The 12,738-nt window shown below is 41.9% G+C and overlaps 1 protein-coding gene across 2 annotated transcripts in view; it reads left to right on the top strand.

The window, feature by feature from the left end:
* Window positions 1–12,738, top strand: part of mtcl1 (microtubule crosslinking factor 1) — a 90,772-nt gene that overhangs the window by 3,491 nt on the left and 74,543 nt on the right. For both annotated transcript variants that reach the window (XM_080778360.1, XM_080778359.1), the window contains exons 2-3: window positions 4,570–4,794; window positions 7,154–7,312. In XM_080778360.1, the coding sequence (XP_080634486.1) occupies window positions 4,570–4,794; window positions 7,154–7,312 (384 nt within the window). The remainder of the gene's footprint in view (window positions 1–4,569; window positions 4,795–7,153; window positions 7,313–12,738) is intronic.

Here is a 12,738-nt window from a genome sequence, read left to right as displayed (position 1 = left end):
TAATTCCGTAGTTAAAATCCTAAAATTACAGACCATGTAAAGCAACCCAATGTTTCTCAGTGGTCCGACTCCGAGGACCACTAGGGGTCCAAACGGAACCTATGGGTCAGTAACTCTGAGGAGTCTCCCAGTCTCTGCAGCACTTTAGTAAAGACCAATGTTATCCAATCAGAAGAGAGAGAACTCATACAGGAAGGATGCAGGATAAACAAGTGGAATTTGGAAGTGACGACACAAAGAAAGGAGCAGACAAATTTGGAATTGGAACACTATAAGAATCTGAAGCTGATAAATAGGTTCTCTATTACTGAACAAACGCTCTAGTCTAGTCAGAACATAGAGATTAAACTTTTAAACACACATTTAAATCACAACACTGCTGACTTCACTGTGTAGATTGGGGTTCCAGGGATAACACATTGTACACTCTCAATGTTACAGACCCCCGTAAGGGTCCATTTGGACTGCTGGTGGTCCCCAGTCCCAAAGTTGAGAACCAGTGTGTGTCGACTCAAAATACCCCACACACACACACACACACACACACACACACACACACACAGAACCATTTCTATTCGTGCTGCTGACAGCAAAAGTAATTTTAGTCTGATGACGTAAAAGTTAACTTTAGAGTACAGCAGTACCAGTAGGGATTTCAATGTGTAGCATGTGTGAGTTGTTGTTATTGGTTCTCTAATTAGTCTCAGCAGTACCGGCTACTACAACAGACTGGTGGTGTTAACATACTATTAAAACACACCCTCCAGCATAATGCAGTGATGCTCCCTAGCCGCGCGTTGACAGACTTTAAACCTATATATTATGCATTGGCTATTTGAAAATATAATATTTTCCAAATATTTTTCAAAATAATCTTGGTGGGGGGACATTTTGAGTAGTTCATTTGCCCTTTTTTTGACGCATTCTTGTCCTTGCTTAACATGAACCACTGTTTGACAATTTGATTTTGATTTGAGTTATTTGATATTATTCATGATACAATTCATAAAAGAGCACTACAGAATTATCAGGATTGAACAAAAAGTCAGAGGACTTCATTCCATTGTGATCCAAATAAATAGTTACAGCATATGGTAAGAAGAACATGTGTGTACTAAAATCATAATAATGATGAACAGACCATCATAGATCAGTAAACAAAAGACAATAAATAGATAAATACAACACTATACTAACTTGCCCATCAGCCAATAAGCAACATCGTTACAACTTTACAGAAACATAAGCCCAAATTTGCTTATAATAAGCATACATGGTGTTTGCTTCACACGCACGCATGCATACACGCACACACACACACATGAACACACATTCTCTTCACGTAACTTGGCCATTGATTGGGTCAAGCCCTGCAAATGGTCATTAAGCTGTTGTCCCCCCAGGGCTTCCCTCAGTTGACAGTGGGGTCCATCGTTCCTAAATGAGGATAGATTCAGTTTTTGATTAATTAAAGTTTACTAGAGCGGTGCCCGTTGGAGCCTCTACAGCGGTGCCTGTTGGGCACTGGCCTACTGTACTTGGAACAATGCAAGTTGGAACTGCATGCCCCACCCAGATATTATGTCTTTGTCAAGTTCTTTGTCAAGCATGCCCAAATATGGAGTCTATGCAGACGTCAGAATGATGTCAGAACAGGCCAGCTCCATATATGGACACTGGGCAGGGGCCCTGTCCAGAGCACGGGCAGAGGCCATTTGGGGCAGTTCTGGACAACCGTGGGTCCGACCGACTCGACCACCACGGGCACTGCACTCCCTGTGGGGGTGTGGAACACGTATGTCAAATTTGAAGTTGGTGGGGCGAACGGTTCTCGACGGTTAGGTGGATTACAGACGTACAGACTTGCATACAGTACCGTACGTACACACACAGAGACTTGGTGCATTTATAGTTAGATTATCATGTCACAAGTAGCGGTACACTATTTTTTACAGGTATAAAACAGTGAGTGAGATTATTTTGTGCAAACTTCTTAATATCAATTGCGGTACATTAAATTAAGAATACAAGTGGAAAAGTGTCATTCATTAGTAATAGTATGTCGTATGTACAAGGATCAGACTGTTTTTTTTTTTTTTGGCTTTTGCCTTTATTGTTTATTTATTTAAGTGGAGTGACATGGAGCAAAGGTCATCGGGATCGGGAGTCGAACCCGCAACATGCTGTCAGTGCCTGGACCACTACCCTAGCTGTCCGGGCCAGAACAGATATTAAACATACATAAATGCATGAGAATGTATCTGTGGTCACTGAGTAATTGATGCCCCCTCATGCATTGGCCTTCCAGCATCTCGTTGTGTTTTTATCAGGTGCCAGGCAGGCGCTGTCTATATCCCTGATTCGTCCCTGAGGGAAATCTATTGAGAAAACTCATTTCACAGGACAGGGAGTCCAACAACCGATATCTAAAAGGTTGGAGAGTAGACTCTCAAAACACTGCCGATAAAACCTTCAACCCAACCACTGTCGCAGCATCACTCTTGTGTGAACTTCTTTTATATTGTTGCTGTCGGGCATAAACCTTGTAATCTCCATATTTCAACGTGTATATATATTTTCTCTTTCTCGTAATAATGCCTCATACTTCATCATACTACAGTGTCACCCAAAAAGTAACAGGTTTTGGACATATACAGTGTAAGGTTTCCGCCTGACGGCAACAATATTGTAGTTAGTTTAGTTTGGAGAAGTCGTGATAGCACAGATCAGAAAGTCTTTCATCCTTACTTCTGTTTGTTTTTTAGTCTTGATAAGAGATGAGGAAAGATTTATGTCACAGATAAGAGGCTTATTGCTTCATAAGAATGTTGCATCATAAACCCTGGGAGTACTAAGGGAGCATGAGGGCATATTGTCGCTGTCAGTGCAGAAACCTCTTATCTCCATCGTCTAACTTTTTGTTTATATATATTCTTTCCCCCCGTAAATGAACACCCTACTAGATCATTCTACAGCGTCACACAAGATCATCAAAACTAGTTCAAAACATGCCACAGAACCACACGTTTTGAGCATAGATCTGCTACTTTAGCTATTTTTGAATTTGAATCCTGAAAAGTAACAGTTATGGACATGTGAGGTTTCCACCCGACACTGACGGTGACAATATGGTATCATCACTCAAGCAATCACCCAATGTGCTGAGTCACGTAACACGAAGGATTCTAACCCCAGTCTCACGCACATGGGGAAAACAAATATCCTCCTTAGCCTGGGTCAGGAGAGAGAGACATTAGGCTTATGCGCTCCAGGCGGTACTACTTGTCAGCCAGTAGGTGTCATACCCAACACCCAGGGTCTAAATGTGTCAATGGCAGAGTAGGGAGAGACCACCTCCAACCACTGCAGATGTACTAGTTCTATTGGAGCAACATACTCCACCATACAGATTGGTTAAACAAAAAACCTTTTATTCGTTAAAATAAGTCCCAGATTTCAGATTTAAAAGGAGCCCTTCCACGGTATCCAGTTCGATGTCACATCCTGAGTGATAACTTAACTTAACATGCACAGACTGTCCAATCGTAAACTCTCAAGAGTTGAATTAGGACTCAATATTTAACTGTGTCACACATTCCTTAGTCCCTCCTCTGCACAACATCACCGAGCAAGTGCCGGGCGTGGGGCGTCTCCCTCTCGCCCGCACAGGTGTGGACGATCTAAATCAGTCCAGCTACTCCACATCGCCATCGGAACACAGCCTATGAGCTGCTGAGAACTGGTGCCCGACGCTTGAACACTGTGGCTCCCTCCTCGCAATTTATAATTTACAAATTTAGCAGACTATCTTAACCCAGAGTGATTTACAGTAAGCAAGGTATACACAAGGTAATACAGCCTCTAATGCATGGAAATAGTCATCTAGGATCATAGGTAACAATCTATCATCAGTCTCAATTGAAACAAAACAATACAAACACTAGGATAGATGCCAGGTCAACAAATGAACCTGGCATCTGTCTACATAACATGGACATCTAAATTACATTTTACCCGTTGCATAATCCTGCAAGGTCGTCGGGGCTAGGGCAAGTTCTACGGGCTAAGGTGGAGTCTGAAGAGGCGAATCTTCAGACTACTGTGGAAGATTGGAAGTGAGTCTGCAGTTCTGACTGCTTTAGGGAGATCGTTCCACCTTCAAACCCCAGTATCTATTATCTAACTATCTACGGTCAACTCTCTGGATTTCCTAACCCACTCACCTCCCCCCACTCTCTGTTACGTAGGGACTTCCCCCTACGTAACATTTTAGTTAATTCAATTTGTGTAACCTGGCTCCTTTGTCTCCATGTCTTTGCCCCTGGGGTACCTTGCATATTTCGCTTTTGGCTAGCTTAACAAGAACATTAGTGGTTCCCAAACTTTTCAGGTTGAGACCTAAAAGAGATTAGACGTTTCCAAAATACTGAAAATAGCAGATCTTTAAATGTAGGAAAAGAAAATTAGTACTACTTGAGTCATGACCCATACACATTGGTTCGTGACCCCACAAATGACATAAATGACATGATGATGATCAGCTTGGTTTGTGTGGTGTGACTCATTCAGGATGAAGTGGAGGAGCTGCGGGCGGAGATGGAGGAGGTGAGGGACTCCTACCTGGAGGAGGAGGTGTACCAGGTGCAGGAGCTGCGGCGGGAGCTGGACCGCTCCAACAAGAACTGCCGCATCCTGCAGTACCGCCTGCGCAAGGCCGAGCAGAAGAGCCTGCGCGTGGCCCAGACTGGACAGGTGGACGGAGAGCTGCTACGCAACCTGGAGCAAGACCTGAAGGTTAGGCGTGCGTGTGCGTGCATGTGCGTTCATACGTATGTTGCACAGCACGTGTATCTACGTATCTTGCACATCTTTTTCCTTTAGGCAGCATAGTTTTGAATTGCTGCGTATTTACAATAGAAATACCAGCCACGCAACAAGGCTATGAGGAATTGAGGATCTATTCTGAGAGTCACAGAGAGTTGAAAAACTTTACAAAAAAGCCTTGTGTTTTCAGCTGGCAAAATAAAACAGCCTTAGCCTTAGGCACTAAAGTGTAGGCTTGTCCGTAATGGGTCACCTATTATATTTGGAGTAGCACATTCATTACTGTTACAAAAACCCAGTTACCTAATGTGTTTTTTGGGGCGGCAATGGCTCAGGAGGTAGAGCAGCCGTCTTGGAATCCAAAGGTCCCAGGTTCGATTCCCTGCTCCTCCTAGCTAAGTGTCGAAGTGTCCTTGACTCCTTGAGCAAGACACTGAACCCCTAATTGCTCCCGATGAGCAGGTCGGTGCCTTTTTGCATTGTAAAGTGTATTGTAAAGCGCTTTGGAGAAAAGCGTTATATAAATGATCAACAAAGTTACTGATATCAAATGGTTAATGGGTGGGTAATTTTTTTTTATTGATGCTTCAGAATCAGAAGAATCAGAATCAGAAGCCTTTGACATGTAAACATATTAGGAATTTGGTTTGGTGGACAGCAGAGTGCAGTTACAACATTAGGACAAGTGCAAAACAGAACAAGACAATGCAATGAATAGTGAATAAATATAAAGTGCAGAGAGTTCAAGTGTTCAGGTCAGACAGCACAAGTCAGTCCATATTCACTCTGAGTGGGGATGTTGGGAGAATAGAAGGGGGTCAGGGGGAAGCTGGATAGCTGTGGGGAGAAAAGCTGTATGAAGGCCTGACATTCAAACAGTATCGGTCGATACCGAGTCGCAATCCAATACCAGTGTGTAATTTATAAAGAATTTATAAAGACCTCAAAGTGGGGTCCAGGGATCCTCAGGTGGAGTGTACAAAATGGTACACTCTCAAAGTCCTTAAATTAAAGAGTTTGAAAACTACTGATCTAGGAATAAATAAAGACGACAGCTACAGTACAAATAATAATGTAAATAGTACAGTAAAAGTATAAAACACCATTCAAAATACAAAATAATTGATGACAAATTACATGATATTGTATCGGAATGGCACAAGTTCTCAGTCCTCGGGACGGATTTCAATCCTGATGATTTCATAGGGGTCATTTAATGAGATCAGTGCAGATTTGCAAAAAAACATTTTCAGTCTGACTTGGGATGTTTTTTGGCTTTAAGCCCTGTACTCGCACGCAGATACTGGTATCGGAACACCTCTCAGCCACACACAGTTCATTAGGACGAGGACAACAATCCAGGGACAGACGCTGTCTAATGTGCACTGCAACTTATTCCAAGCAGTGCCAACTGCCAACCCCTCTTCTCTCCAGTGGTGCCGTGTGGTCTGTCGTGCCTCATTGTGTTTTCCAACTGTCTCTGTGTGTTACGCTGTAAATCCTCCCCTGGCTGAAACTACAACTAGTCAGTCACTATAACCATTCATCTATGACTATAACGGTTCCCTAGCAACAGTCAAACTGTCAGTGTCACACTGGGAATCCTCCCCAGATGAAGCCAGTCACTCATTTTTATGAGTGACTTATTATAACATTATATATATATCATATATATATATATATATATCATTATTATAACAGTTCCCCAGCACAGTCAAACCCATGACATCATAGCCGGCAGCAAACACGCACTCACGCACGCACGCACGCACAGACAGACAGACAGACAGACAGACACCTGCTCTGAGACAAAAAACATGACTCAGCCAAAGGGAATTTCAACTGTCATAACAGAGGGCCCTTTAATATAGTTACGTTATCAGATTAGAATTTAGAACATAACAATATTAATCATCAACTATCTGCATGTGAACTCATTATATGATGTTTTATGTGATTTAATTTACATCGTGGGCGCATGTGTGTGTTGGTGTGTGCTTGTATTACTACAGTATATTTGTGAGGGCGAATTGTTCCCACAAGTATAGTAGAATTTGAGAAATACTCATTTTGAGGACAATGTTTCTGGTCCAATAAAGTATTGTTTTTATTGGTAAAAGAGAGTTAGGCTCACAGTTGAGAAAGAATCATGTTATAGGGTTAGTAATCTGTGTTTAGAGGTTATGTTTAGAGGTTAGGGTTCCAGTATCAATGCCGGTGTCATGCACTTAGACATGCTGATGTGTGTGTGTGTGTGTGTGTGTGTGTGTGTGTGTGTGTGTGTGTGTGTGTGTGTGTGGTGTGTGGTGTGTGTGGTGTGTGAACCCAGGTTGCCAAAGACGTGTCGGTGCGTCTGCACAACGAGCTAGAGAACGTGGAAGACAAGCGCAGCAGAGCTGAAGACGAGAACGAGCAGCTCAGACAGAAGATCATCGAGGTGGAGATCTCCAAGCAGGCTCTGCACAACGAGATGGAGAGGGTCAAAGAGGTAAGGAGACTCATATGAGCTTTATCCTCATTCTAGAATGACAAAAAGAAAACCATCTCAGCGGCTCACACCCTGTTACCGTTGCTCACTGTTAATGCCGCTATAACATCTGTTCAGGAATGAACAGATATTATAGGTCTGTGGATAAGAGCTTTAAGCAGTAGCTCTCAACCTTTCTCATTCCAAGGATCCCCGTTGGATGGATTTGATATTGTGTTTTTTTCATCTCTAAGACCTACACTCCAACCTACACTGTAAAATCAAACGATTAATTTGACTCCCAAAAGGGTCCATTTGGTATGAACCCCTGGTGGTCCCTGGACCCGATGTTGAGAAACACTGGCTAGCTACATAATGTTACTTATAATGATGACATCACTTCCACCCATGATCTGCACATTGTACTGTATCTAAAGAGGACGGAGTACAGTAACTATGGGCTGTTATTGTGAGACTGGCCAATTATTGTGATGACAGCCCCGCTATAAGCCTTCTCTGTGCTGCTGAGTGATTATGTCTTTTATATTCCTGAGACGATTATCTGACCCAAGGTTGCAATCATTCAAAAATATAGTTTGTCCATAAGCTGGTCCTGGCTGTCATTGACTTCAATGCATTCCATTGAAAGTCCAGTTCCATTGCATGTCACCATCCCTCTCTGCTCTCTCACCATTAAGACCTGACTCGTACGCATCTATGTCGCCTAGTGTGGCACTCGCTATGAGCTTGTAGCTTTTTTATCGTGCAAATGTGTCTTTTATATATTCCTTCCCAGCGAATGTTTTTAACAAAAATCTTTGCTTCTGGGGGTCCCTGGAACAAAACATTTTGAGATGGGTGTCTGCTGCCAAATTCGGATAATTCTGGCCGTCCTTGACATGGAAAAGGTTTGAGCACCACTGAAAGAATATGGTCTCATGTCTTAAAGGGTTTTAATAGGCTACCTGTCTATCTATCCTGTCATGTGGTCTCATGTCTTAAAGGGTTTTAATAGGCTACCTGTCTTATCTATCCTGTCATGTGGTCTCATGTCTTAAAGGGTTTTAATAGGCTACCTGTCTTATCTATCCTGTCATGAAAAACGGCTACTGAAAGGGTCTCAGCGGAAGTACAGGATGTACCGGCCGAGGAAGTTACATCCCTAGTCAAAAAACCCTATAGAATTATGAAAAATCCTATTAAAAATCCCATTAGAATTTGGAACCAATCCTAATGGATTTGTTCCAAATTCTAATAGGACTTATCTCTTACAGTACACTACATTCCCCTAAAGTTAAAGAGTGATACGGAGTTGGGGTTACGTCTGGCGTCATCACGTCAGCCGTCACTTGCGTCTCGACTTGCTTAGTGTCCTGCTGGGCAAGCAGGGTTGTTGTGACATTTCAAGCAGGCCTCTCCAGTGTCATACTATAAACATAGCCATCTAATATTGTTGACATAACAGGAGGAGCCCATCAGAAAACAAGAGCAACAAATTGCAACAATGTTGGAATCACACAGTCAATCAGACACAAGTTGACACAGTTTGATGCAAATGAAAAATGGTTAGTCAGTTCCAAGATGACATGCTAAAATAGCCTAGGAATCTGTCATAACTAAATTATCCATAACTAACAATCAATATATATATTGATGAAAAACGTGTTGTGATTGGTAGAACAAGACAGCTTCTGGGGGGAAGTACTGTACATACTGTAGGACAGATGACACTTTTTGTTTTGGGTGGTTATCAGGCTTCTCAGGCTGGGAGCGAGGTTAGTCATGAATAGACTCAATGTTTTATTGAACTAGAATCTGATCTAGTGCCGTTTAGTAGTCGCTGAAATATTTGCCGTTTTTGTCTTGGTAAATGATTTTGAACACTTGAGAAGTCATTGATTTATGATAGCTTTCCACCAGTCAGACAGAACCAAACAGATGGAGAGAATCTTAACCAAAATGCTGCTCTTTGCCATGAGAAGCAGAATGTACTCAGACCTTTGAAGCTTTTGTCTTCATCTAATCCACTTACTCCAGACAGATATTCAATCATAAAATAAAGCAGAAGATTAAAAAAAGGTTCACTGTTCATTGATGTGTGAGTGTTGGCAGCAATGCTGCAGTGAAATTGACAACGCTGCTGAATGTTGAAATGTGATTCTGGTGATTATTATGCTGGTAACGATTGACATTTTGGAGAGAAATCCACAGTCAGATGCCGTAGTTGCACGATGCAACATTCAGCCTCTGTGGTGGATATAGAGTTGAAGGTCTGAAAGAAATGGTCTGTAAAGTCACAAGTGATGCCATTTCAAATGGACTGGGGGATCGTTGGCCCAATCACTGAGGTTGCCTGAGTGAATTCAATTCATTCATGCCCGGGAGCCCCGACCATACAAAGATGATCCAACCTGTTCGTTCAACTGGATTTCTTTCAACCTTTACATAACCTGTCTTAAGCAAACTGAAAGAACATTTTCTTATTTACAGAAGAAGCCCTGTGGAGAGTTAAAACCCTTCACCTGTAGATAGACAGACAGCTGACTAGCTGACTGACTGGCTGGTTGATTGGTTGATTGATTGATTGCACTTTATGGGAGGACATTCAAGCGTTGCAGTAAACGAGCTGGTAGAAAAGAGCGTCGCAGTCCCGCCCCCTACCAGGGCCCAGGAAATGATTCTCCGTTCATTTTCCTCATAGACATTTCAAAAAGTATTTATTTAAAGACGTTTACGCCGCGGACATAGCCAGCTCTTGTCGTGACAAATCATGACAACAAACACAATTTTTTGGGCCGAACAAATAATTAGAAAGAAGAAAAAAACTGCACTTTTTGTTGTTTTTCTTCTTTGTAATTATTTGTTTGGTCCAAAATATTGTGTTTGTTGTCATGAGTTGTCACGACTCCAGTTGGCTTTGTCCGCGGCGTAACCGTCTTTAAATAAATACCATTTGAAATGTCTATGGGAAAAATGCATTGGGAATAATTTCCTGGGCCTGGGCCTGAAAGGGGGTGGGACTGCGACGCTCAAGTCTATAGGGTACATATACTGCATAGAACAACAACAAAAATACAAGGTTACATGATAGAACAATCTCATTATCAATCCCAATCGGTCATAGTACTTAATGTACATGACTAGGATGAGCTCGCTGCACACCAAGGAAAGGCTGACTCTGGTGCTTCTCAGGCACAGGGCCGTTTAATGAGAAACTTCAAAACAACTTTAACCTGCTTTTCTTGTGCAAACAGAACTCCCAACTAACTGTCTGTACAGCTACTGTGTCTTCATCAGTGACTAAATGGACCTTTTTACACTCTCAGTGAAATTCACTGTAGGGCCACATAACTACCCATTATTATCCTAGCGATTATTCTATCGATAATGAATTGATGAACTACTTGAGTGTGAATTTATATTGCATCGCACACAACAGTGTCATGCAAAGATTTGGATTTATTTTAACATCTTTTGAAACTTGTAGCCTATAATGACATCCCTAATAGGGAGCAATTGTCAACTATTATTATTGTTATACTGTTATTTTATTAACGTAATGTTTATAGTTTAGGTTTAAATGATTTAAATATGTTATTGATTAGATCGATACGTCTGTTGCAGCCCTATGTAAACTGCATGGTGATATAATAATGAACCTTATCACTCCACACAAAGTGTGGTTGCCTTGGCGACTCTTCCGTGATGCATTCTGTTGCTAATGAGATGAGAGGAGGCAGCTATTCTGGGCACTGCTGTGTACATGGGGCTTGAGCTAGCTTAGCCTAATGGACACTGGCAACAGTGGCTAACGCGACGCGTCTGCCACCACGGCAGGAAGTAGTAGGCTACTGCCACACAGTCAGTAAGCATGACTCGGCATGTGTGGGTAACTGGGTGTAGTACCAGTGGTGGGAAGTGACAAATAAGTGCATTTACTCAAGCACTGTTGAGTACTTGAGTATATGTCCATTTCTCAGTACATCTCAGACCACGATTTAGTTTACTCCACTTTTTGACGTTGTTGGCTCCTACTTGCATTGCGGATTTAGATAATTATTTGGAAACCTACATTAACCACTTACATCGTGTTTTATACTTTGGCTGTTGGAAAATGACAGATCTAAAATTTCATAATGCATCGCATCACAATGCGTTGTGAGCTTGTAGATCAGCAATTGTTTGAAAAAGTGCATTCATACATTTACCGTGGCATCTAAGTACATTTTGATGCCTTTGTACTTTTACCCGAGTAAAATGTTTACTGCTCTGTTTTTACAGAGCGCTACTTTTACTTCTATTAGTAATCAGAGTACTTCTTCCACCACTGGGTACTCCCAGTTTGTGTGACAATCACCTTTTGTCTTCTGTCTGTCTGTCTCTCTGTCTGTCAGACAGACAGACAGACAGACAGGGGAGACTATTGATTGGTCCTTCCCAGATTAGTTATATTTGTATCAGCGTTTTTTTGTTTTGTTTCGATAACATCAGTACAAAAGATCAGCACAAGGACATTAGGTTTTTTAAACCGTAATGGTCTGCAGCACTTCAAATGGGGGAAATTAACTATAGATTGGTTGTTTTTCTTCTATTCTGTGCTTGTTTACAACATGCCATCTGTTTAAAGCAGCTTTTTCACCGGAAAGAAAGGGAGATGGAAAATATGTTGTTGTTATTGTGTCATTAGTGTAGAGCTAGGCACTGTTAGCCTTTTTTTGAGAGGACTGCGATATACAGTATGTGTGGGTGGGCAGTGGGCAGTGGGCACCATGACTGATCTGACTCAAAAGTCAATCTCTAAGGTTGTTCAAATAAGGTTTTTTGGGGAGGCAATTGGGCAAATACAGATTGGAATCGGATTGTTTTTAGTTTTTGTTTGCAAAGGAATGTAACGGAACCACATTCATAGGTGGTTTGAAGTGTGATCCAAATCCTTCCTCATCAAGCAGATCCCAAAGCGATGCGTTTTGAGCTTGTAAATCTGCTACTTTTTCTATTTTGGAAATCATTTGTGAGGTTTCCACCCGACAGAGACGAATAATACAAGGTAGTAGTGCTGGCATTCCATGCTTTGAATGATGGAGAGAGAGAGAGAGAGAGAGAGAGAGAGAGAGAGAGAGAGAGAGAGAGAGAGAGTGAGAGACAGACTAGACAGAGAGAGAGAGAGTGAGAGACAGACTATACAGAGACAGAGAGAGAGTGAGAGACAGACTAGACAGAGACAGAGAGAGAGAGAGTGAGAGACAGACTAGACAGGAGCTGCTTGGAAATGAATTGAGATTCTTCCGTGTTTTCCCCATGAGCTTTGTCCCAGAAAACCACAGGCAGTCTTTAGTGCCATACAGACAGGCAGCATCATGTGGTGTTTCTCTACTCTTCCTCTCAAAAGAAGTGCTCTTTGTTGTACCAACTCCATACGTTTACATTTAGAAAAGAAAATCACAGAT

Source organism: Protomyctophum bolini (genome assembly GCF_963924005.1).
Source record: "Protomyctophum bolini genome assembly, chromosome: 12".
NCBI classification, from domain to species: domain Eukaryota; kingdom Metazoa; phylum Chordata; class Actinopteri; order Myctophiformes; family Myctophidae; genus Protomyctophum; species Protomyctophum bolini.
The sequence above is the reverse complement of the archived record's forward strand: the minus strand, read 5'-3'. Positions and strand labels throughout refer to the sequence as shown.